At 36.2% G+C, this 26349-nt stretch overlaps 1 protein-coding gene across 2 annotated transcripts in view; it reads right to left on the bottom strand.

Moving 5' to 3' along the window:
- Window positions 1–26349, bottom strand: part of TMEM135 (transmembrane protein 135) — a 267091-nt gene that overhangs the window by 14048 nt on the left and 226694 nt on the right. For both annotated transcript variants that reach the window (XM_028126797.1, XM_028126796.2), the window contains exons 7-9: window positions 17537–17578; window positions 6318–6464; window positions 3300–3369 (exon numbers count right to left, since the gene is read on the bottom strand). In XM_028126797.1, coding sequence (XP_027982598.1) covers window positions 3300–3369; window positions 6318–6464; window positions 17537–17578 — 259 coding nt within the window. The remainder of the gene's footprint in view (window positions 1–3299; window positions 3370–6317; window positions 6465–17536; window positions 17579–26349) is intronic.

Genomic DNA, 26349 nt, shown 5'->3' with positions numbered 1-26349 from the left:
ATGAGGGTAAAGATTTTTTCAGTGACTATACTTCATCTCTGATTTTCAAAAACTTGAAAGGCTCACAAGCACTGGCCAAGCTTGTCTATGCACCAAACTTCCATTTCTTGACATTTTGTTAACATTGTTAACATAGGATTTATAATTCCTAAACCATAACTGAATTTTAGGAACAAAAGCACTGAAATTCCAAAAAAAAAAAAAGCTTTTTGGAAATTTTAAAAGAGAACTCTTCTTAATCATTACTATAAGTAGGAATTCTTTTGACAAAAAAATGATCAGGTTAAAAGAATTCTCCAGGAAAAAAAAATTATACCTAGGTTTTTATTTCTATGCTCAACAGTGTCAGGCTAAAACATCTCTAGCTTTAAAGTATACTAAACAAAACTCAAAAAAGCAAATCCAGGACAAAGGCATACTTGCTGCCAACATTTTTCCATATTACCTGCAACTATCTATAGGGCAAACAGGAACAGAGAGGATGACTACTGTTGGTCAATTTCATTTCAGTATTTAGGGTAATGAAGTTTAAATGTCACTTCATACTGAGAGGCTGAAAAATTCCAATTAGCACAAAGGGTAATGTTATATAAAAGAACAGTATTTCACAGGATTCAACCAATACGTTGTAATACCAGTCTCCCATCCTCCTCTCTCCCCACCAGTGGGATGGAAAAATGTCTACATTCCTGCTAAGTTCCAAAGGTCAGGTTTGTATCTTCCAGAGAGCAGCCTTCTTTTTTAGGAAAAAACTGAATTACTATGAAGAAACATTCATTAATTTACCTGAAACTATTTAATACCTGGTTAAAACATGAAAATTAAATTGTCTGACCAATCAGCATAAATTACCATGCATTTGCTTAACTGAAACTGCCCAGTATATGTTTAATGCATGAAGTGTTCGCACTTTATCTTGCCATTAATAATCTTAACAATATTAATTTAAAGATTCAAGGATCACGCTCCTGTTCAATCTTTCCATGCTATTTTCAAGAGATCCATTCCTCCTTGCATCCATTCACCCTTTCACGTACTCAGAAAACATTCACCGAAGGCTCTCAGGTGCCAACCACTATACTAGATGCTGGGGACAGAGTGGTGAAGAGCACACACGGTTTTTGCCTTCACGGAGCTTCACGCTCACCAGAGAAAGAGCAAATAAGTAAGCACATAAATAAAACAATTACAGATTACAGTTAAGCGTTGTGCAGGAAATGAGACTCTAGGAGGGAAATAAGAGGCAGCCGATATTAAATTAGGTGGTAAGGAAAAGTGAAAGAGGATGTGACATTTAAACAGAAAAGGGAAGGAGCAAGCATGAGAAAAACATTTCAGATCGCTTGGACAGAAAGCACAAAGACAAAACAAAGATTGGCACTTATGAGGAACCAATAAAAAGTATGAATGGAGCATAGTGAGCTGCAGGGAAGGCTAATTTGTACAAATATTCACTCGGGGATGTGATTTAACAGGTAGTATAACTGAGCTGATAGAATAATGAGGTGCACTGTCAAAGTATTTTACCATATTCGTAGCGTAAATTCCTCACCTATAGGTCTCCAAATAATTTTACATTCATGGACAGTATTCCAATTTATACACAAATTGCCAAGTTTATAGGACTGGTACACATTTTGAAACAATGACGAGATGTCTTCCTTTCTCAGTAATTCTCCCTAACTTTCTCATATAATTTTTTTTAAATATCACTTGCCCTCTTCCCAAACTTTCTCAAATACCTCTGATTTAATCAGAATATTTCTCTTAGTTCCCCTCCTGAAGTCTCCCCTTAAATCAGAATTACGTCCATTTGGAGGGCATAACTCCAGTCTGCGAGCTGGCAGATCTTGAGGGCTGCCAGCAACATTGCTGCCCGCCCCCCTGCCACTGTACAAGTGGGGTAGGAAATCAGATTTGGAAGTAGTGTTTCAGAAACCACTGCACAAATGAAAAAATACTGCTTTAACCTCTGCTCATATCTTCAGGGACTCTAAGGTAAGTGTTAGCTTGGGTATATGCCGCCATCAATATTAGACCACAGGCATTCACATTCAGAAGCACTAATGTGATACAGTCCCACTTCCTCAGAATGACTGCTGGGAGGCTCTCTTTTGGGGGTGTTGTACAACTTCCCATCAACAACTGAATGGGGATCAGATATTATAAGGAAGAACGTAAACTTTTTACAGCATCAGGATTGTGACAGCCAAAACTAGAGAACTTGTGGCAGGTGGGTGCCACCTGCGCCAGACTAACTGCAATGAAAATGACTTCCTCCCCAGAGGTGGTGGTGATGGAGGATGGGAGGACAGCAGGCACAGAACAGGTTACGGGTATGAACAGAGACATTCTAGTACACAAATATACTAGGGAGGGAGGAATTTATGCCAGTGGGCACAGCTAACTTCCTTCATGTAGAGCAACTGTGGACGTGCTCCTGTAACCTCCATGCCTTCAAAGATGTAACAGCTTTACAAGTCCAACACCAAATGCCACTCTATCAGATTGCACACAGGGTATGTGTATGACTGCTGATCCACTAGTAGATAGCATACCCCAGGGACCTTGTTCTAGCATGGATTCTAATGAGAATACATCACAACATATAAATTTTTATAACTTTATTTTTCTGTCTTTTTTGCTGTTGTTGCTTCACCTTCTCTTCTACTTTAAAAGTTTTACACTAATTTTTTTATACGATTCTATTTATTTGAGACAGAAAAAGAGAGAACATGAGCAGGGGAGGGGGCAGAGGGAGAGGAAGGGCAAGAAGCAGACTCCCACTGAGCAGGGAGCCTGACACGGGGCTTGATCCCAGGACCCTGGGATCATGACCTGAGCTGAAGGCAGACGCTTAACTGATTGAGTCACACAGGCACCCCTTTGCTAATTTTTAAATAAGTGAATTTTAAAATTAATTACCCAAGGATCTGGTAAATGAATACTAAAAGCTAAATTGTTATCTATTTTTCACAAATTTCTCATTCTTCAAGTCAAATGCAAAGAATGATAGCAAAGTCTACTTTTCCATTTACTTTGAAATCATGCTTTAATTCAAAAGTTATTTCTATATGGGGCATGCCTGGGTGGCTCAGCCAGTTGAGTGTCTGACTTTGGCTCAGGTCATGATCTCAGGTCCTGGATTAAGCCCAGCATCTGGCTCTGTGCTCAGTGGGGAGTCTACTTGTCCCTCTCCCTCTGCCCCTCCCCCCACTCTCTCTCAAATAAATACAATCTTTAAAAAGTTATTTCTATATATATTCCCATAGCTAATACTGATACTTTTATATACTTACTTTAATGCAATAAGAGATGCAATTATCTTCATAGTGTTTGCAACACCTATGCCTTGGTCCATGCTTACATCTGAAATAAAACAAAAGTAATAAATGATGTGTATGTGTGTAGATGTGCTTAAAACTCTCTAACCAAAAAAGGAGAAAACATTACCTACTTGTTTTTAAATGCATGCATCTTTTGGTCTTAGGACATAAAAAAGCAAAGATAACAGATTTTTTTTTTCTTTTCAGTTCACCATTTGACACAGTGCATAAAATATGTGACTGCAGTCAAAATACTTAAATGCAGAACAGAAAAAACATTGGTAAATATTCGTGACTAAATATGAAAAATATGTAATATATTATCTCTATACTCTGCCAAATCTTTTGGAAGCTTTAAGTTGCTTACTATAGAATATAACGGTCATAAGTCACCCATGAAGTCAGTACTTGAGCAACAATCATAATGAGAAAGTGCTCAGGTTACAGGAATTTATACTTAATTATATTTGAGAGAAAACATCTGGAAAAGAAACATGATACAGTATTAGAATTCAAAATTCAGTTTTTAAAATACAGTAATAGATCATGTGGGAATTCAAAAGTAGGTTATTTGTGATTTAAATGCAAACCACTTGGTCCTCTGGTGTTTAGTAAATGTTTCTGCTGGGGGGGCTACTGTTCAAGACACATAGATTTTTAATTATTTGGTATGCTGACTCTAGGACTATATATTCACTCGAGGCGTAAAAAAGTAAGTAAAATATCCAACATGGGTCTGGCTCTCCCCCTTTCTCTATGAAGTGTTCATGTTCCAAAATGAGTAGTCTTCATAATTCTTGCAGACTGCAGTTAATTATCTCATGGTTGGAACACATTAAGTTTCTCATTTGTAACAATAATGTGTAGAGTGATATTCTGGCTCCACACCTCTCTAATTCCATTTGCAAACTGATTAGCAAAACCCTTTCGGAAATCCAATTCTGCACCACAGCTGGAGTATACGTGTAGTCCTTCACAGACAAGGGGGATGGCAGGGATTCCTACTGCCCATAGCCCTTATGCCATCAGAATGATGGGACGTATCTGGCCATGTGAAGTTGAGGGATTAAAGCTGGCACCTAAAAGAGGTAAATCAGAAAGGGGTAGCCATGTGTAAACCATCACTCTTCATACTTCTGAGTGTCCTCTTCAAAGACATTCCTCAGCCAGTGCTACTGGAACTACACAGAAATCGTTAAACTCTCTTTGCTAGTGAAGTTCAATTCTGGTATCAGCTATACTGTCATTTAATCTTCCCTCAGTTATTAAAACTTCTCAAAACCTGGACTCCCCATCTCCTGTCTTATCTGCTCTCCTTATGTATTACCCTGCATCTGCTTCCACAGCAGTGGACTCACGGAGGCAAGTCTGACAAGTTCTGCCATGACCTGATTAGTTCTGATACCCAAGGCATCATTCACCCACATAATACATTCTCTGCATTCCCGTCTCCGCATTCCCCTCTGATTCATAGTGACATGATTTCCATGAATAGGGATTCCTTGTCTCTTTTCTCCACTCAGGTGATCAGTAACTATTTTGAACTTGCTTAAGAATTAAGAAGTTCATTACCAATCTCACTAGTGGCTATTTACCCCAAAATTACAAAACACTAATTCAAACGGATATATGCACCTCTGTGTTTATTGCAACATTATTTACAATAGCCCAATTATGAAAGCAGCCCATTTCAATGAATGGGTAAAGAAGAGGTAGTATACACACACACACACACACACACACACACACACACACACACACTGTAATATTGAACCATATTACTCATATGTGGAATTTAGGAAACAAATGAGCAAAGGGGAAAAAAAAAAAGAAAGAGAAACTAATCAAGAAACAGACTAACTACAGAGAACAAACTGCTGATTATCAGAGGGGAGGTAGTTAGGGATATGGGTGAAACAGGTGATGGGGATTAAGGAGTACACTTATCATGATGAAAAAAAGATATACATAAATTTTTTTTAAAAGTTTACTACCACAATTATTCTTGCCATCTGTTATTCCTTCCCTCCCTCTTACCTTCTGTATGTGCTATATACTAAAATGAAGACAAAGTCTTTAAATACAGTAAAAATTTTGAGCACCTACTCTGTGCTCATGTCCGTGAGGCAACACATGTTATTTCATTTAATGGACGCAACACTCCTTAACAGAGATCATTAACCCAAGTTAACAGATGAAGACTTTAGGGTCCAGAGCGGTTAAATCACTTGCCCAAAGTCACAAAGCCAGCAGGGGTGAAATGAGAGTCTAAGGTCTGATTTATGGCTTCAGCTTCCCATAACTGATCCCTAACTTTCTGTATTGGCTATTCATTCAACACTCTCTAAAATATCACTACCACGATTATTTTTATTAACTGATGTTTTAATTTTAAATCACTAAATTTTCTATTAATTATAGAAGTATTTTTAATATTATATAGAAGTATAATTCCTATACTTGAAATACAAATACTATTTGTATGAAATTCAAACTTCTTTGTATAATATACAAATAAAGATGTTTTATATCATTTCCAAGCCCTGAAAATTTCTACTCTTACAAAAAACATTTATGTAAGGTTTGCTCCTTATTATTCCTCTATCTTCTTGAATGTGTCCCAGAACTTTTCTTTCTCCTTTCCACATTTGGAATATTTGATTAGCACATATCAACCTGTTTCCTAAAGTTCCCCATTCTAGCCTCCTGCAACTGTGTCTAGTTTGACATAGAAAACTATTACAAGTTCATATAAATCTATTTTAAAGGCATATGTTGGTATACAGTCCAGACAAAAATAATAAATAACACTGACTTGCCATTATGTGCCTTTTATAAAATTCTATGCACAGTTTCTGGTAAAAAAAAAAAAAAAAGACAGATATGATATATATGTATATCATTACTGAAAAGAAAACAAAACACCTTGGCAAAGTACAAATATCATATAAAACAGTAACAGTGTGCCAAATATCAAGATAAAAAACTTACACTGATTCCACAAGTTTCCTGATTAGAGCAATTATATTCAATCTTCTTGGCTTTTCTTCATGTTTCTCTGTCTTTTGTTCCACTTTTGCATATGCTGCTTCTGGTGAATAAGAATGTGTGGGAATTTCTTCCTTCCCTACAATAAACCTAAAGAAAAGAGCACAATGTGAGGCATTTTCACCTTTAAAAAATAAAAGGAAAAAGACAATAAGGAAAAAAAAATCCTGATTCTGTTAATATACAAATACATTTTGGAGAGTACCTTATCATTTGAAATAATGTTTTTCAAAATTTAAATAAAATCTTATCCTTTATAAATACAGGTTTTAAAATCTGAATACTTAGAAAATATTGACAGCCATTTCTTTAATAATGCAAATTCTCCTATTAAGTTTTCTATTTTAGTTCCAGCATAGTTAACATACAGTGTTATATTAGTTTCAGGTGCATAATACACTGATTTAACATTATTCACTTTTTATCAAGATAAGTGTACTATTAATCTCCTTCACCTATTTCACCCATTCCCCCACCCACCTACCCTCTGGTAAACCAACAGTGTGTTCTCTATAGTTAAGAGTCTATTTCTTCGTTTGTCTCTCTCTCTTTTTTTCCTTTGCTCATTTGTTTTGTTTCCTAAATTCCACATATGAGTAAAATAATATGGTATTTGTCCTTCTCTAGCTGGCTTATTCTGCTTAGCATTATACTCTGTAGCTCCATCCATGTTGCTGCAAATGGCAAGATTTTATTCTTTTTTGTGGCTCAATATTCCATTGTGTGTGTGTGTGTGTGTGTGTGTGTGTGTGTGTTTATAAAACCTCTTCTTTATCCTATTGATGGACACTAGGGCTGCTTTCCATAATTTAGCTATTGTAAATAATGCTGCAATAAACAGAGGGTACATGTAGTGTCTCTGTGAATTAGTGTTTCTGTATTTTTTGGGTAAATACCCAGTACTGTGAGTACTAGGTTGTAGGGTAGTTCCATTTTCAACTTTCTGGGGAATCTCCATACTGTTTTCCAGCATGGCTGCACCAGTTTGCATTCCCACAAATAGTGCAAGAGGGTTCCTATTTCTCCACATCCTTGCCAACACCTGTTGTTTCATGTGTTGTTGATTTTAGCCATTCTGCCAGGTGTGAGGTGATAGCTCATTGTAGTTTTGATTTGCAGTTCCCTGATGATCACTGATGGTATCTTTTCATGTGTCCGTTGGACATCTGGATGTCTTCTTTGGAGAAATGTCTGTTCACGTTGTCTGCCCATTTTTAAATTGAATTATTTGTTTTTCAGGCGTCGAGTTATAGAAGTTCTTTACATATTTTGGATACTAACCCTTTATCAGATATGTCATTTGCAAATATCTTTTCCCATCCCATAGGCCGTCTTTTAGTTTTGTTGATTATTACCTTTGCTGTGCAGAAGCTTTTTATTTGATGTAGTCCCAATAGTTTTATTTTTGCTTTTGCTTCCCTTGCCTCAGGAGACATATCTAGAAAAAAGTTGCTATGTCCGATGTCAGAGAAGTTACTGCCTGTGCTCTCTTCTAGGATTTTTACGGTTTTATGTCTCACATTTAAGTCCTTAATCCATTTTGAATTTAGCTTTGTGTATGGTGTAAACCAGTGGGCCAGTTTCATTCTTTTGCATGTTGCTGTCCAGTTTTCTCAACACCATTTGTTGAAGAGGCTGTCTTTTTCCCATTGGATATTCTTTCTTGCTTTGTCGAAGATTAACTGACCATATAATTGTGAATTTACCTCTGGTTTTCTATTCTGTTCCATTGATCTATGTGCCTATTTTTGTGCTAGTACCATGCTTGTTTTGATTACTAAAGCTTTGTAGTATAACTTGAAGTCTGGAACTGTGACATCTCCAACTTTCCTTTTCTTTTTCAAAATTGCTCTGGCTATTCGGGGTCTTTTGTGGTTCCATACAAATTTTAGGATTCTTTGTTCCAGTTCTGTGAAAAATGTTGTTGGTATTTTGATAGGGATTACATTAAATCTGTAGATTGTATACATTTGTGTAGTATGGACACTTTTACAATATTTGTTCTTCCAATCCATGAGCACAGATTATTTTTCCACTTGTTTGTGTGGAAACAGCAACATCTTTTATCAATGTTTTATAGTTTTCAGAGTACAAGTCTTTCACCTCCTTGGTTAAGTTTATTCCTAGATATTTTATTACCTTTGGTGCAATTGTAAATGGAATTGCTTTCTTAATTTCTCTTTCTGTTGCTTATTAGTATATAAAAATACCATGAATATCTGTATGTTGATTTGGTATCATGCAATCTTACTGAATTCATTTATCAGTTCTAATAGCTTTTTGGTGGAGACTTTAAGGTTTTCCATATATAGTATCATGTCATCTGCAAATAGAAAAAGTTTTACTTCTTCCTTCCTCTTTTCTGATCACTGTGGCTAGGACTTCCAGTACTCTGTTAAATATGAGTGGTGAGAGTGGATATCCTTGGCTTGTTCCTGACCTTAGGGGAAATGCTCTCGGTTTTTCACCATTGAGTATTATGTTAGCTGTGGGTTTTTCATTTATGGCTTTTATTATGTTGAGGTGTTCCCTCTAATCCCACTTTGTTGAGGGTTTTTATCATGAATGGATGTTCTATATTCTAAAATGCTTTTTCTGCATCCATTAAAATGATCATTTGGTTTTTATTCCTTCTTTTATTGATGTGATGAATCACACTGATTGACTTGTGAATACTGAACCACCCTTGCACCCCAGGAATAAATTCCACTTGATTCTGGTGAATGAATTTTTAATGTATTTTTGGGTTCAGTTTGCTAGTATTTTGTTGAGAATTTTTGCATCTATGTTCAGAAAGAGATATTGGCCTGTATTTCTCTTTTTTTGTAGTGTCTTTATCTAGCTTTGGTATCAGGGTAATGTTGGCTTCATAGAATAAATTAAGAAGTTTTCCTTTTCTATTTTTTGGAATAGTTTGAGAATAGGTGTTAACTCTTCTTTAAATGTTTGGTAGAATCCCCTTGTGAAACCATCTGGTCCTGGACTTTTGTTTCCTGGGACACAGGTTAACATTCTCCTACAATTTTTTTGATTTTTGTGCTTCGGTTGTTACTTCTCCCCTTTCATTTCTAATTTTATTTACTTGAGTCCTCTCTCTTTTTATGAATCTGGCTAAAGGCTTATGATTTTGTTGATTTTTCAAAGAACTGGCTCCTGGTTTCACTGATTTGTTCTATTGTTCTTTTAGTTTCTTCTTTATTTCTGCTCTAATCTTTGTTATTTCCTACCTTCTACTGGCTTGTGGCTTTGTTTGTTGTTCTTTCTCTAGTTTCTTTAGATGTAAGGTTAGATTGGTTGTTTATTTAGGATTTTTCTTGCTTCTTGAGGTAGGCCTATATTGCTATAAACTTCCCTCTTAGAACAGCTTTTGCTATATCCCAGATTTTGGACTGTTGTGTTTGCATTTTCATTTGTCTCCATGTACTTTTTTATTTCCTCTTTGATTTCTTGGTTTACTTATTCATTGTTTAGTAGTATGTTATTTAACCTCCATGTATTTATGTGCTTTTCATGTTTTTTCTTGTGCTTGATTTCTAGTTTCATACCATTGTGGTCAGAAGAGATGTATTTTTATGACTTCAATTTTTCTGATTTTGTTGAGACTTGTTTTGTGGCCTAATATATGATCTATTCTGGAGAATGGTCCATGTACACTCGGAAAGAATGTGTATTCTGCTGTCTTAGGATAGAATGTTCTGACTATATCTGTTAGATCCATCTGGGCCAATATGTCATTCAAAACCACTGTTTCTTTGTTGATGTCCTCTACTGTTACTGTATTACTATTGATCATTTTCTTTATGTTTGTTATTAGCTGCTTTATGTATTTATTTGGGTGCTCCCAAGTTGGATTCATAAATATTTACAATTGTTATATCTTCTTGTTGGATTTTATTCTTTATGATCATACAGTGTCCTTCTTTGTCCCTTGTTACAGTCCTTGTATGGAAGTCTATTTTGTCGATATAAGTTGCTACTCAGGCTATCTTTTCACTTCCATTTGCATGATAGATGTTTCTCTATCCCTTCACTTTCAGTCTGCATATGCCCTTAGGTCTGAAATGAGTCTCTGGCAGGCAGCATGTAGATGGGTCTTGCTTTTTTATCCATTCTGTCATCATGTGCCATGATTGGAGCATTTAGTCCACTTACATTCAAAGTAATTATTAATATGTATGTATTTATTGCCATTTTATTACTTGACTTATGGTTATTTTTATAGTTTCTCTCTGTTCCTTTCTTCTCTTGCTCTCTTCTTTCATGATTTGTTGGCTTTCTTTAGCAAAATATTTGGATTCCTTATTCTTTTTTTTTATTACTGTTTTTGACTTCATTAGGTTTGTATATAACATCTTCCTCATATAGCAGTCTATGTTCAGCTAATAGTTGCTTAATTTTACTCCTCTCCTCTCCACATGTCAGATATTTGGTATCATATTTTACATCCTTTTATTTTGTGCTTCTCTTGACTGATTTTTATTGATATACTTATTTTTTTGTTGTTTTTGTGCTTCCTGTTTTTTCTTACTCTTACTTATGATTTTTGTTTTCCTCTTACAAAGCCCCCCTTAGCATTTTTTGTAGGGCTGGTTTAGTGGTCATGAATTCTTTTAACTTTTGTTTGTCTGGGAAATTCATTCTATCCTTGCTGGATAGAATATTCTTGGCTTCCGATTTTTTCCCTTTGAGCACTTTCAATATATCGTACCAGTCCCTTCTGGTCTGCAAAGTTTCTGCTGAAAAATCAGCTGATAGCCTTATGGGGTTTCCTGTGTATGTAACTGTCTTCTTTTCTTTACAGTCTTTAAAATTCTTTCCTGGTGCACCTGGGTGGCTCGGTCGTTAAGTGTCAGCCTTCGGCTCAGGTCATGATCCTTGGGTGCTGGGATTGAGTCAGGCTCCCTGCCTGGCGGGAAGCCTGCTTCTCCCTCTCCCACTCCCCCTGCTTGTGTTCCTGCTCTCGCTGTCTCTCTCTCTCTGTCAAATAAAAATCTTAAAAAAATAAAATAAAATAAAATTCTTTGTTTATCACTATTTTTTACCATTTTAATTACTATGTGTCTTGGTGTATACCTCCTTAGGTTGAATCCTAACAGGGGGATTTCTGTGCCCCTGAATCAGGATCTCTGTTTCCCTCCCATGATTTGGGAAGTTTTCAGCTATTACTTCTTCAAATACATTTTCTGCTCCCCTTTCTCTCTCTTATGGTTGATGGAGTCGCTGAATTTCTAAGTCTATTCTCATTATGTAGTATTTATTTGTCTCTCACCTGTTCAGCTTGATTGCTTTCCATTACCCTATCCTCCAGGTCACTTATAGGCTCCTCTGCTTCCTGTAGCCTACTGTTTATTTATTCCATTTATTGTATTTTTAATTTCATTTATTGAGTTCTTCACCTGATATGTTTTTATCTCTCTCTCTTTTTTTTAGAAGATTTTATTTATTTATTTGACAGACAGAGACACAGCGAGAGAGGGAACACAAGCAGGGGGAGTGGGAGAGGGAGAAGCAGGCTTCCCGCCGAGCAGGGAGCCCAATGTGGGGCTCGATCGCAGGACCCTGGGATCATGACCTGAGCCGAAGGCAGACACTTAACTGAGCCACCCAGGCACCCATTTTTTATCTCTTTGTCAAGAGTTTCACTGATGTCCTCCACCCTTTTCTGAAGTCTACTATCTTTATGAGCATTACTTTAAATTCTCTATCAAGCATCTTACTTTTTTCTGTTTCACTTAAATCTCCTGCTGTGATTTTGTCCTTTTTTTTCATTTGGGACATATTCCTCTGTTTCCTCATTTTGTCTATCTCTCTGTGTCAGTTTCTCTGTGTTAGGAAAGTCAGCTACACCTTCTACTCTTGAAAGTAATGGCTTCATGAAGAAGAGGTCCTGTACTGCTTTGCAGCACAGTGTCCCCTGTTCACCAGAACCTGGCACTTCAGGGGAATCTCCTGTTTGTGTTGCTTGTGTTGTGTCTGAATCGCTTTTTCTTTCACTCCAGACATCTTCATTGACTCTGTATCTGTTGTGGGCTTTGCTTGCTCTCTGTGGTGTTAGTGAGACACAGGCTGCAAGCTCTGAGAAGACATGACTGCAGGAGGGCTTGGGGGTAGGGCAGTGGTGTTAGCAAAAGGTGTCCTGGACTAAGGGCTGAGGTCAGCCTGCTTGGAGTGTGCCAGTCCTCAGCAGAACACATGGGCAAGGCACACTGCTAGCAGGTTAGGTAGCAAGTGTCTGTGCAGTGCTGCCCACAGGTGGCCCTGTGTTAATGCTGGGCAGCAGGGAAGGAAAATGGTGCCTGCCATCTCCTTTGTTCCCAGAGAAGTCCCCTAACACACTCAAAATCAGTATAAACATATCTTCCTCCTGTTTGTCCGAGGCACTATGCAAACTGTCGTTTCTATGTTGCCTCTCCATGGGTTGCTGTCTCTTTAAAGGTGGGATTCAGCTATCACTCACTCTCCCATCTTGCCCAGTGCTGAGTCAGCTGACTTTTTAAGCTCCAGACTCCAAATCCTGCTGTTTATACAAACTCAAGGAATTCAGCTCCTCTGGTTTTCAAAGCCATATATTATGGGCATTTGTCTTCTGGTTTGGGCTCCCTAGTGTGAGACTATTTTCTTTTCCCTCTCTACACCCGTAGCTCCCTCCCTCCTGTAGGCAGCTCCCAACCACTGTTTCTACCCTTCGTAACCTCTCAGATGCAGCTTTTTTTTTCTTTAAAGAGTTCATTTATTTATTTGAGAGAGAAAAAGAGGGAAAGCACAGAGGGAGAATGAGAGGGAGAAGCAAACTCCCCACTGAGCAGAGAGCCCGACATGGCTAGATCCCAGGACCCTGAGATCATGACCTGAGCTGAAGGCAGACACTTAACTGACTGAGCCACCCAGGCACGCCTCTCAGATGCAGCTTCTTTACATTTAGTTGTGAAGTTTGTTCTGCCCATCTTTGGATTGCTCTCTAGTGTATTTACACGGATGTGAGTGATATCTAGTTGTCAACATGGGAGGGGGTGAACTTAGGGTCCGCCTACTCCACCATCTTCCCAAGTTTCCCAACAATGCAGGTATTTTAAAATCAAATAAACCAAGTAAAATACAGCATAACACTTTTATGATGTATCCTTTTAACTTAAGTTACCACTTTTTAAAGATATTACATACCTTAAAGTTTTTTCAAACACAAAAGCAGGTGAAATATTTACGTGGGTCTACTAGTTGATCAAAAAATTCTATTTTTTTTCTAAATTCTACTAATAGTTACAATTGAATGAGGTTCTCCTTTTTCAGTATAAAGTTATATCTCATGTCACTATGAGTCATAAAATAGCTGCAATGCAATATTAGGTCATATAAAGATATTCAGGGAAATGGAGGAAACTAAAGACTGAGAATCATCAAATGGTCAAGATTCCATGCATTCTCACATAATTTCATTAGAAAACCTTAAATTCGGGCGCCTGGGTGGCTCAGTTGGTTAAGCAACTGCCTTCAGCTCAGGTCATGATCCTGGAGTCCTGGGATCGAGTCCCACATTGGGCTCCCTGCTCAGCAGGGAGTCTGCTTCTCCCTCTGACCCTCTTCCCTCTCATGCTCTCGATCTCTCATTGTCTCTCTCTCAAATAAATAAATAAAATCTTTAAAAAAATAAATAAAACGATAACTCATTAAAAAAAAAAGAAAACCTTAAATTAAATGTTATTCTAATCTAGTTATTTCTCTTCTGAAAAACCTAATATCTGGGAGAAGACACTATTCTTATCTCATCAAAACTGGAGTATTTTTTTCCCAGACAATGTGAAAAAGAAAGAAAAGAAAAGAAAAGAAAAAAAGAGTTGCTACCATTAGATATCATTCAATCAGTATCCTTTACTAGTTTTCATTTTTGCTGTTTGTACCTTCACTATAAGTCATTGCTCTTATAAAGAATAACTAAGCTTTCTTAAGAGAACTCTACCTGCTGAACTTTCAGAAAATACATAAAATGCAGACAAAAACAAGGGATCAGTAATACTACACTAAGGTTCTGGAACATGGGACCTATGACAAATAGAATAAGAAAATGTAAACACTCAGAAAAGAGAGGTGAAAAAAGCTGTTACTATCAACAACTGTATCCCATCTCATTCGGACAAACTTGGTAAAATATCTAGCTTATTAAATCATAAAGGGCATGTAATGAGATTGTCACAAGGTGGCAGCTGTGCAGTCTCAGTAGTTGTTATTCCAAAAGAATTTGGTTCTTAATCATGGGTGTGCATGGAGAGTTCAAGGTCTGTACTATTGTTCTTTATAAACAAGACAAAAACTATGTTAGAACAGATATAATCATCTCTCTCACACTGTTCAGAAAACTATTTCTCTTTTGGCCAGGACTGACCATCTCAGATTAGAGGTCACTTCCTTGGAGAAACTGTCCCTGCCCAAGCAACAGTGAGTTAGCAATCCTTCTTTTGTGCAGTCAAGGCCCAATGAGTCCCCAATAGTAGAAGCACCTTATTAGTAGTTTGCATCCCCCATTAAACTGTGGGGTCTGTGAGACTCTATATATCTTTTGCTATTACACCCCAGGGACTAGTATAGTGTCTGGCACATAGTAAAAATTTAATTAATACATACTGAATGATCAAATATAGTAATAATGAGCATTTTCTGAACATTTACTATATGACAGGACAGTACAGAGGATTAAATCATTTAATCCTCATAGCAACACTACGAAGTAGGTGCCATCATTTCCGTGAGAGTTAGCATGAAAAAGCATTTGACCACATTCAAAAACAGTAATTACTTGGACCAAAAAAACTGTCTGACTCTAAAGCCTGGGCTCTTAATCACCAAGCTGTCTATACACTTCTAACTATGTTGATGCAGGTTTGGTATACCATAAGGCTCCTGAACTGGTTCCCAGCCTTTGACTCTATCCTTGACTCTTTCTCTCTATCTGTTCTCATAACTTCTACTAAATTAGCAAGAATTAATAACCATTTTTTTCCAGAATATTTTCCTATAATACAGAGTAAATTCTAAGTGCAAATAGTTCAATCCAGCCCCTTATTTTGAGTGGATTTGACGAAGAGACACAAAAATATCGGATACATTTTGAGTTTCTGTAAGGATTCTGGGAGCCTATGGAGAGATACGGGAAAAGGCAGTCTTCTCTTTAGAAAAACCAACTTTTGGTTTTGTTATAAACTTTTGACATAACATAGAATCCTTACAGTCAATGCAACAACAAAAAGTTATTTTCTGAAATGTTTCATGATCTTTCAATGAAAAATATAATATGAAAAAATTACCGCTGTGTATTATGACTTAGTTACTGTTACCACAGAGTTTCCACAACAAAAGATACTCTTATTCACACAGGGGACTCAATTTGTCCCCTCCCAAACTAGCTTCCTTGCACGCCATCTGATTTTCTGTTAATAGCACCTTTTCTCATGTACTTAGGTTTTCAAAACTTGGCTCGTAGCAAGGATTGGAGGGAAAGAGGAAGAAGGAAAGTATCAATCAGTAGGTCTTCATTTCCTTCGACATCAGTCTCAACTTTGCCTCTTTCTCTTTAATCCTCCAGTCGCCCAAATCCCAGTCCTTATCACTTCATCTTTCTTCCTTCTGATTCTCTCTTTCACAATGTCTGTCCCAAATACTGTGGCCAGACTAATCTTTCTGAAACAATGTCAACTACCCTGCTCAAAACCCTTTAGTGGCTCTCTACTGCCCATCTTATCAAATTCAAATTTGTCCTCTTTTTTTTTCTGTTTAGGTCTTCCATAATCTGGCCCTGCTCTGACCATCATTTAAAAAAATAAAAAAACCCCACAAAACCTTATGATCCCTAAAATAAGCTTTTCATACCAATTAAGTTGATTTTCCCACTCTTACTTCACATTTCGTGTTTATAATTTTCATACTTTTGTTAACATTATTCACTTCTACCCAGAAGGTTCCTCCTCTTCCCTTCTAGTTCTCTAAAGCTATCCTTCAAGTGCAGTTTAAGGCTTATCCCCATAAGAATAATAATAACAGTAATAGCCAACATTTCTTGAGCACTATGTGCCAAGCACAGTTGTAAACGCTTTTCATGCATTAACTCATTTGATCCTCAAAATAACCTAAAAAGACAGTGGTATGAAATCTTCTAGCACACCGAAGCCTACCCTAATTTTTCCCTCCTATACTTATAATAAATACTCCACACCTAATCTTCACTAAGCATCTACTATATGTACTTGGGAGAATAAAAGAGGCAACATTTATAATACAAACTGGAAGAGCATTAGGTTTCAAGTAAGTATATGCAGTCACTGTGTGACATTAAATTAGTCAGGTATTCTAAGCCTCATGTCACATGGGCATAAAATACCCATCTCTGAGAACTGCTGTGAAAATTTTCTAATCTATGTGAAAATGCTTGGTGAACTGTAAAATATAATGGAAGTGCTGCCAACCAACTTTTCTACACTATCTACTACTATCTGCCAATAACTTTGGCAAGAGATGGCATACAGGGTGAAAAGCAGATTCTAGTGACTCTAGTGAAGCTTATGATCCAAAATGTGTCTGACATGAGCCCTGTCCTAATGAAACTCATAATGTGATACCACACAATTCAGTATTTAATTTTGCAGTAATTATTCACATGTAGCTTTGTTTTTCCAATGCTCCTTGAAGAGAGAGTTCTAATTCTTTCCTAACACCCAGTGATATGAGGCACACAATAGGTCCCAAAAGCAGTTGTTGATTTTTTTAAAAAAATATTTCACTTATTCATTTGACAGAGAGAGAAACAGTGAGAGAGGGAACACAAGCAGGGGGAGTGGGAGAGGGAGAAGGAGGCTTCCCGTGGTGCAGGGAGCCCGATGCGAGGCTCGATCCCAGGACCCTGGGACCATGACCTGAGCCCAAGGCAGACGCTTAACGACTGAGCCACCCAGGCGCCCCCCAAAACAGTTGTTGATTGACTGATTTTTAGGGGGAAAGAAATCCAATAAATTACTCTTTTAATAAAATATCGTAAAAGTGACTGTGACTTCTGCAATTATTTTGGGCTAGAAAACTGAGTCGATAAACATCTATGGTAATTATGTGTAATAATATTATTTTTTGAAAAAGTTAACTTGCAAATTCTCTCTTAACATAAAGGTAAATAAACTACTTACCTAAGAGCAGAGAATGTAAATCCTTTCAAACCATCTTTGCACCTAAAACAATAAAAATTTATGATAAAGTAACAATTTTTGAGATATAAAGTAGTATATTAAGTTGCTATTAAAATTTATTCTGAAATTGATTACTTTTAAAAGGTGAAACTTTTAGGACAGTGATCTGAGCAGTACAAATGCAACAAACAATGAAGCAAGCCATCTTACACAGGATGATTAAAATTTCCTATGTCAAATTAACATAATTTAAGGCTCAACTCTCTATTTGCAGGTGGAAGAGAGAATCAAGTATATCTTCTGGGGGCTCCATGTGGACTTAAAATGAAGGCTCAGAGTGGAATATTCATTTTACCCAATCCCTGGGGGAGCAATTTGTTGAGAAGAAAAGGCCACATATACCTGCTGGGTATTATGAATAGATCAATTCAAGGTCCTGACTTCTCCCTACTTATTAATTCAGTGAATGCAGAGCAATGTAGAGCTGGCAGGCACAAAAAGGCTTCAAGTTTAGTTCAACAGTTTTAACTTTTGAGTAAGCCCAATCAGAATGGATAACACAGCAAGGGGAACAGAGTGGGGGGTAAGGGGAGGGCACAGAGGCAGGAGTTCAAATAATATTTATTGAGTATTTACTATTGCTGGGCATTATTTTGGGTACTTTATATGTGTTGTCTCATTTAATTATATCACACCTCTATGAATAAGTATTTCTCTATTCTATAGCTGGGCAGAGGCCCCCTCCCCCAAAACGGGCAAATTCCAAGAGGTCACAAAATAAATAATAGTCGGAATTCAGGAAAAAAAAGTTCCTCTGACTTAAAAGCTGTGGTTTTCTCTTATACCTCCTTCTGAAACAGTGTATTCCTTTTAACTGGGGGAAGGTTCAAACTGCATGACAATTAAAAAAAGATTCTCGGATCTGCAAAAAATATTTAAACAAGATTTTAAAATGGGGACATTACTATACTAGTCTTAATGGCCTGCTTTATAAGTATGATCAAGTTACTAAAGAATTGTTGGATATCTACTATCAGAATCCTTTGGAGAAACTATGAGATTGGTGATACAATGATGCTCAAATGTATGTTAATTTTAGACACTGGATATTCTTGGATAAAAAGTACAGCCTCAAATCTAATTGGGCAACTCTCTCAGTATACCTTTTATATGAAAGGTCACAAAGGAAATGCATCATAATGTAAGAAGTCCTTCTGAACAAGTCTAAATGTAGATATTTTTACTGGAGGACACACAGAATCTCAGAAAAGAATTTAATTCATGTAGATAGATCTTTTAAAACACTTAAGAATTCATTTTAATTAAGAAACATGATCTACTTTGTGATCATGTTAACAGTGAGAAATGTAATCACAGAATTTAGCTAACATACTACATAATTATTCACCCCACACAGAATGAGGGTAAAGGCAAAAGAATTCATATGTTAAGCGAAAAATATGCATGGGAAAATTATAGCATTAACATTCTTAAACTTATGTTTTTTCCATCTGAAGTGTTTCTCAGTAATTTAAAACCCATAATTGGGCAATTTCTAGATAGGTGGGGTGGTGAGTGGGTAAGGCTAAGCGTCTATTGACTGGAAAACAGAAAGCAGCAGATTGATTAAAGATTATATACAAGTGGGAACAAATTTTTGGCTTTGGTATGCTATTGTTAAGAGATAGCCATTTATCTTTGTGCAGTGCTGAATAGATAAAGGATTCTGACAACTTGTTCTAGTCAGGATTGCATATTTGTGACCTTAAACAATAAATCTAATTGCAGACCAAACATCAAAAAGTAGCTTTCAAATAAAAAAGGGCATGTACAAATGAATTTGCAATTTCATTATGATGGAAGTTTGGTTCTTTCAGCAGAACCCTGTGGGAAGCACTTCATATTGATAAAGTCTTAGCCCGAATTCAAAAGGGGCTATTCTTCTTTCCATTCATGTGTATAAGGTCTGTTAATGTAATTGAGGGTCAGATGTCTGTGTCAAAAGAACAAAAAAGTAATTATTCCCCCAAAAAGAATCTTTAAAATAGTAATATGGCCCTGCATTTTGATACCAAGAGTATTGTCTGAGCCTTAGCCTAACCATGAAACACTATCGTAATCTGAGTTAAATATAAAAAGTATGGTATGCACAGAAAGATTTATACAGAACAGACCCCATTAGAAGGGGCCTCACTATTTAACAGATTCGGTTATTATAATGCAAATCAAATTACTTTCTGCATTCACGTCTTAAGGCTCACTGATTTCCTCAACAAATACTGACTGAATGCCTACTATGTGTAAGCACTAGTTTCAGTTCTAAGGCGGTAACAGTGGACAATAGAGAATCTCTGTTTCCATACAGCTGACATTCTGAGCCAGGGAAAGGTACGAGGAAACAAGTAAATATGTCTAGTGGTGATAAGTGCTATGGCAAAACATGACGCAGGGGAAGAGGAGAAACAGATGTGGTCGGGCCTTCTTATCTTAGGTAGTGTAATCCAGAAGGGCCTCTCCAAGAAGGTGAAATTTGATGATGTGATCAGAAGCCTTACAGGATGGAGGGAAGAGTATCTGATTGAAGGAAGAGCAAGCACAAAGCTCCTGACTAGGAGTTTTCATGGCACCGAAGGAGAACAGCAAAGTAGATTACTGTAGCTGGAACAAAAGAGGGGAGGGAAGCCGCGGTAGGAAAGGAGGTCACAGTCACAGTGGAGGAGGGAAGGAGTGGTCCAAAGTTCTTGGTAGGGGCCTTTAGGTATGGTAAAAAAAAAAAACAAAACAAAACCTTTGGATGGTTCTCAGCAGAAGAGTGACAAAGACCTGCCTTAAATTTTAAGATAATCTTTGGCTGCTCATTAGAAAACAAACCACAGGAAGGCAAGGTTAACAGCAGAGGCGAGGGGCGCCTGGGTGGCTCAGGCGGTTAAGTGTCTGCCTTCAGCTCAGGTCATGATCTCCAGGTCCTGGGATGGAGCCCAAACTCCCAGCTCAGCGGGGAGTCGGCTTCTCCTTCTCCCTCTGCCTCTCTCCCTCTGCTTGTGCTCTCTTTGTCTCTCTTTCTCTCAAATGAATAAAATCTTAAAAAAAAAAAAAAACCAGCAAAGAGGTGAATTAGGAGGGGAAAGACGATTGTGGCTTGACTAGGTCATTAAGTGGTAGAGGTAGAGAAAAGTGGTAAGACTCCAAAGGTATTTCAAAAACAGAGTTGGTGGAATTCCTTGATGGTACAAGAGAAAGAGAAAATTTACAAATTATTAAAATATTTTTTATTTGAGCAAGCAAAAGGATAAAACATCCGTTTACTGAAGTGAGGAAGACTATGGGGAACAGGTTTGAGGAGAAAATCAGTTTTATTTCGGACATGGTAAGTTTGAGATGACTGTTACCTACCAATGGAAACGTTAATGAAGCAAATGGCTGCTGTACAGGTTTGGGGGTCAAGGAAGAGGGGTGATTCATCTATAAGTAGAACTTAAATCCATAGTACAGTCATCTAGGAAATAAGTGCCAATAGAAAAAATACCCAAGGACTGAGTGTATTTTATTTCTCTATATTTTATAGTGCAGAAAATCTGTTCCATAGGGGGGAAAAAAACCAAAGTCATTTCTCTTCCTAATGAAACTGTTCTCTAATACAAAGTCTCATTTTTTAATGTGCATAAATATAATGCCTATAACTCATGTACACAGAGACTTTTCTGTTAGTTAGCCTATAAATGGCATAAATATCTAGTATACGGTTATTGAATCTCTACATTTGCAAGGTTATGTGCAAGGTTCAGGAAAGAGGAGGAGGAAAAAGTGCAGCACCATATCAAACAACTTAGGTGATACACAACTTATTAGAGAGGTTCAGGCTGGAATTATACACTGTGGAGAAGAAAGTATAAAGTTTAATATTGTTATTAGAATAATATACTTGGTCAAATACCAATGAGAGGGGGAACCCACAAACACAATTTTTTTTAAAATTGTAAGTGTAAATGATAGTTAAAAAAAAAAACAATTCTGCCCACAAAGAGTCTTTGTCTCACCCTTAATTTCCATTAAATTATTTCCAGGAGATACTTTTATTTTTATTACCAAATTACACCAGCAGATGTCACTAGCAAACCATTTTTGAAGCGTTTGTAGCTCTGTGAGGTGATTATCATTTTTTTGCATGTTTTCCCTTAAAAATACATTTACTGACACTTGAAGTATTGTTAATCTTAGTTACATTGCATGAAATTCCCACAAGTAAATATCGTCATACTTGACTTTTAATTACAGCTGATGTTCTGTTCCTATCATTCTATACAGTTATGAAATCTTGAAGAACACCCTACCATTTGACACCAACTTAAAATCTGGTATGTACATGTGCTATATCATTATGGTCTCTATTAAGCTGAAAACAATGAAAACTATTTTGTTTCCCACTTTTTTTATTTGGTAAACATAATGGGATATAAAAGATGTAGTACTCAATAAATCTTTAAAATATTTCTTGAAGGCAGTGCATGCTACAGTGGAAAAGACTCTTGATTTGAATGATTTGAATGATTCACAGTCATAACTTCGCTACCAATCTGGAGTAACTCATTTAACTTTAGGGTTCAATTTTGTTGTCTGTTAAACAAGAGCCTGGAAGTAAATTACCTTCATAATTGACTGATTGAATGTCTTCTAATTCTGAAATTCTACCAATTATTTTATCATTTTATTTACTGCTAGTGTTATTAGAAATCACAACAGAAAAATAAAATGAATTATTCTGTCACTAGTAACATAAACAAAAAATTGATCTCACCAACATTGAGAATAAAAAATTTTTTAAAAACCATACAATCCCCCCCGAATTTGCCTTGAGATTACTGGCCTGCTACTAATATTATGACATTTGCTTATTGTTTTGTAATACTTACTGATATGGAACTTATTCCTGCAAAGGTTCAAAGGGAACCTTTTCTTTTTTAACTTTAAGATTACAAGACCAACTATTGGATTGGTCTGCTATAGAAAGACCTGATAAGAAACACTGTCAAATAAAAGAAGGAATTCTATAGATATAATCTCAATAATGATTAAATGTTACATTATTAGCTATATTAAATATCAAGGCTGAAATATAATGACAAAACGTAAAAATGTTGCTTATATACATATGAAATGTTATAGAAAGTGGTCAAAAAGATATATCTGAAACCCCTGATAGTAGGCTACCTAATGAAGTCTAATGAGTTAAGATACATGAAAAGAACATAACGTTTTACTCTCTATATTCATATGTTACTAAAAAATTTTTTACAAGTATATATTTATATACTGTGTAGTTTCATTTAAAACATCAATACTTGAATACTTAGGAACAGATTAAACAGGTCAAGTTATTCATCTCTATTTCACCCCCACAATGGCAGAGAATGTAAACTCAAAGTAGTCAACTTCACTGCTGTAAAAGTTTTGTAAAATACTAACTAAAGTAGATAGTTTAGATTAAAATTTTCCAAAACTATATCCCCAATCAACATGGATAATTAGGTGACCACAAGGATTAAAAAAAAAAAAAAAGAAATATGCATTAAGTATCAATTTCAGAGTTCTGTCCATTTTTAATCACTGAATTGATTAAAAGGAAACTCAAATACTGATTATATATTACATCCTCTATCTTTATTCGCTCAACAGTCATTTCTTTATTGGGCAGCTAATACACAGAAAACACGGTACTGCTGATCTCTTGAGGAAGGGAAAGATAAATTATATGCCATCTCTGACCATTAAAAAAAAATATATGCACAGCTCGTGTTTGTTTCTCATAAGAATAAAAATAACCTTGACTAAAAGTTATGACACAAAATTTCTTGTATCAATAGTGCTTTTCAAGAGCTTAATTACTCTACTGTGCTTTATATTTATAATTCAGGTTCAAATTTTAGTCCAGTCTTTTTCTTCATTTATCTTAATTATTCCTGAATCTAGCTGACTTCTAAAAAAGGAAGGTTATAGTATGAATATCCACAAGTTGATTAATATATTTATGTTAGAGACTGAGCAGTCCTGGTATATTCTTATTTCTCTGACTCCCTTTTTTGGCTAGATATATGCCAAGTCTAGCCCATTCAGCAGAGTTGGACAGGATTAATGTATTTGGTGGTTTCCTAATGTTAATGAAAATGTCAATGTTTCACAAGGGATGTGCAAGTTCTGGGATTAGGCTGCTCTTGAGGCCATCTGCATCATCTTTGTTGAACTATACAGTTCATATTTTTATGTATAGTTTATTTTTAAGTTAAATTTTTCTTATTTTGTTTTGAAAACTCACATAAAAGTATAAACCACTTTTTCTAATTAATTTTCCTAATCCATTTTCAAGTGTAGAAACTCACCTAAGTACTCACTTATAAATTAGTATCTGAAACTTGATCAAGAACTATAGAATTTTGACTGACACCTTTTTATGATAAGAATAACAAAAAAAGATTGACATGGAATTAATTCCAGCCTTTTGTTTTCGTTTCGTTAAAAAACAACAACAACAACAACAACAAAACACTTCGCTGTCCTAATCACATAGCATGCTCCAATAGCTTAAATCAACAATTTCAGTTTACTACTCAGAACTTGGGGTGCTCAATTAAAATACGTTACATTGCTTACATACACACAACAAACTTTTTCTCTTAGATCTAATATTATTTGACTAATAGACTGAGAGAGTTCAGTTTCAGTCTGCATATGGCACTGTATATGAGAAAGCAAAATAACTAATGTTATGTTCCTATCTTAAGAACCTCATACAAAAATCTGAAGTTGGAATAGCAACAAATCAAAAAATTTGAGGACGATTATTTTCTTTGCTTCATGAACACATTATATATCTTCAAACTAATTTCCAATTGGATTTCTTTAAATATAAGTGAATTCTCTGAGGACATCAAAATGTTATTTTTGATTCTGGCAAATATTTTACAGTACTTTATTTCATATGGTATGGAACACTGGTGTTTAGCTTTGTTCTCAAGAACCTAAGGGATGTTACTGAAGCAGGCAGCAGTTACGGGTAATCAAGTGTGTTTGTAAGTCCCCAGATGATTATTGTATACTTTTTCTGGTGTGTCCTAAATATGAACCAAGAATCACCTTCAGAATGTTTCTAAAAGAAATGCTAATTAGGATGAATTTCCCTCCCAAAATGAACCAATAACAGCAATACTAGTCAAGCTTTAAAATACTTGTAAAAGGAGTAGATTTGAGTTGTACTGGACCTAACATGAAAGGCCTGTTTGCAGTTGCTGAGGAAATGGCATGTGTTTAGACCTGACAAATTAACTAGAGGCAAAAGCCAAATTTAAGATCAAGATGGTGTTTTATGTAAATCCAAGGAAAAACTTTGCAAGTTCCTTAAGATCATGGCATTGCTATAGCCACAAATTATTTACATTAAACAGAATTATAACCACAATTCTGAACCAATCCATTTTTTAAAGACCTCAAGACTGGCAAGTATTTTCATTTTTTCCCCCTCCTATAATGGTTGTAAAAGAGATTAAAACAAATGTTTTCAATTATACAGAATCTTTGAATCAACATTAATTTGTTTTCAAATGCATGTTGGTATCTATGTCATTAAAATAATAATGGCAATTGGTTTTCATACTGAACAAAATAAGCAGCTATTTGAAACTATAACATTAGGCCATGCTTTTTCATACGTTTATGCTTATTCAGTATCAAAGTTCAAATCTAAAAATAAAATACACCATCTATAGGTAATGGAGCAAAAACAAAATTCTGGAAGCCTTTAGAAAACTATTTTCTGATTAACTGAGCACTACAGAGTACCCCAACTCTAAAAGAAATACATTTATTTCAAATACTGCAGCGTACTTCATGCATCTCAAAGATTATGAACTTAATTTGTGGTATGTATAATAGAAATTGGGCAAGTTAACACATACTGGAATTTTGTTGGCCGAAAGTATTAGAAAAATAGAATACTGGAACCTGAGAGAATGATATTTTAGAAATTAAGAAACCAAGGCCCAAAGAGGTTAGCGATCTGCCTGAAAACAGTTTGTTCCTAGACACCCTCACACAACACTAAAATCATTCTACATCCCAGTCAACTCCCTTTCTGCCTGCTGAGGTCTCCCTGTAGGGGAGAAATACCACAAAGCAGTGTGACCTTGGGCCATAGAAAAGAAACCACAAAACATCTGACGGAGAGAGCAATGCTCTTCCAACTAGTTCTACGCAGACTTTACACAGGACTGAAGCGCATGGAACCAATTTCCATTTCCTCACTTCCACGTCTCCTAGCTAAACCTGATGTACAGGGGAGTGTCCTTTGGTCAAGACTCCATGCTGGCCTCTCTCACCGACTTCCTCTTTGACAATAGCTATTATTCACAGCAGTCTCTCCAGGACTTCCTGGACAATCATAAGGCCTACCCTTCGTATTAATTTGCCACCTTTAGCAACCAAAACTCCCAAAGCACCTCAATGCAAACATGAATACAAAAAACAGTACTGAACTGAAGCTTCACTGTGTTTCATTACAGACCAAATTAGAAACTGGACTTTTGAAAGAGACTCTCCTTTATCTGTCTCTCAGTAGCGAACTCTATCAGTGTTATGTTCAGATGCATTTCACACTTTCTCACCTCTCTCATTTTGGTCATCCTTGGTCCTTCCACATGCAATGACCTCTTTAACTACCCTCCTTTTTTGAGAGAATTCCTACTAAGTCCATCAGGATGGCATTTTCTCCCACAATCAGATGTGACTGTTTCTTTCTCAAACTCCCTTTGCTCTTTGTGTATTTT

Source organism: Eumetopias jubatus, unplaced genomic scaffold, assembly GCF_037043125.1.
Source record: "Eumetopias jubatus isolate StellerSeaLion01/CBP00866 unplaced genomic scaffold, mEumJub1_p1.0 scaffold_13, whole genome shotgun sequence".
Taxonomy (NCBI): Eukaryota; Metazoa; Chordata; class Mammalia; order Carnivora; family Otariidae; genus Eumetopias; species Eumetopias jubatus.
Note: the sequence above shows the minus strand (reverse complement) of the source record. Positions and strands in the feature narration are given on the sequence as shown.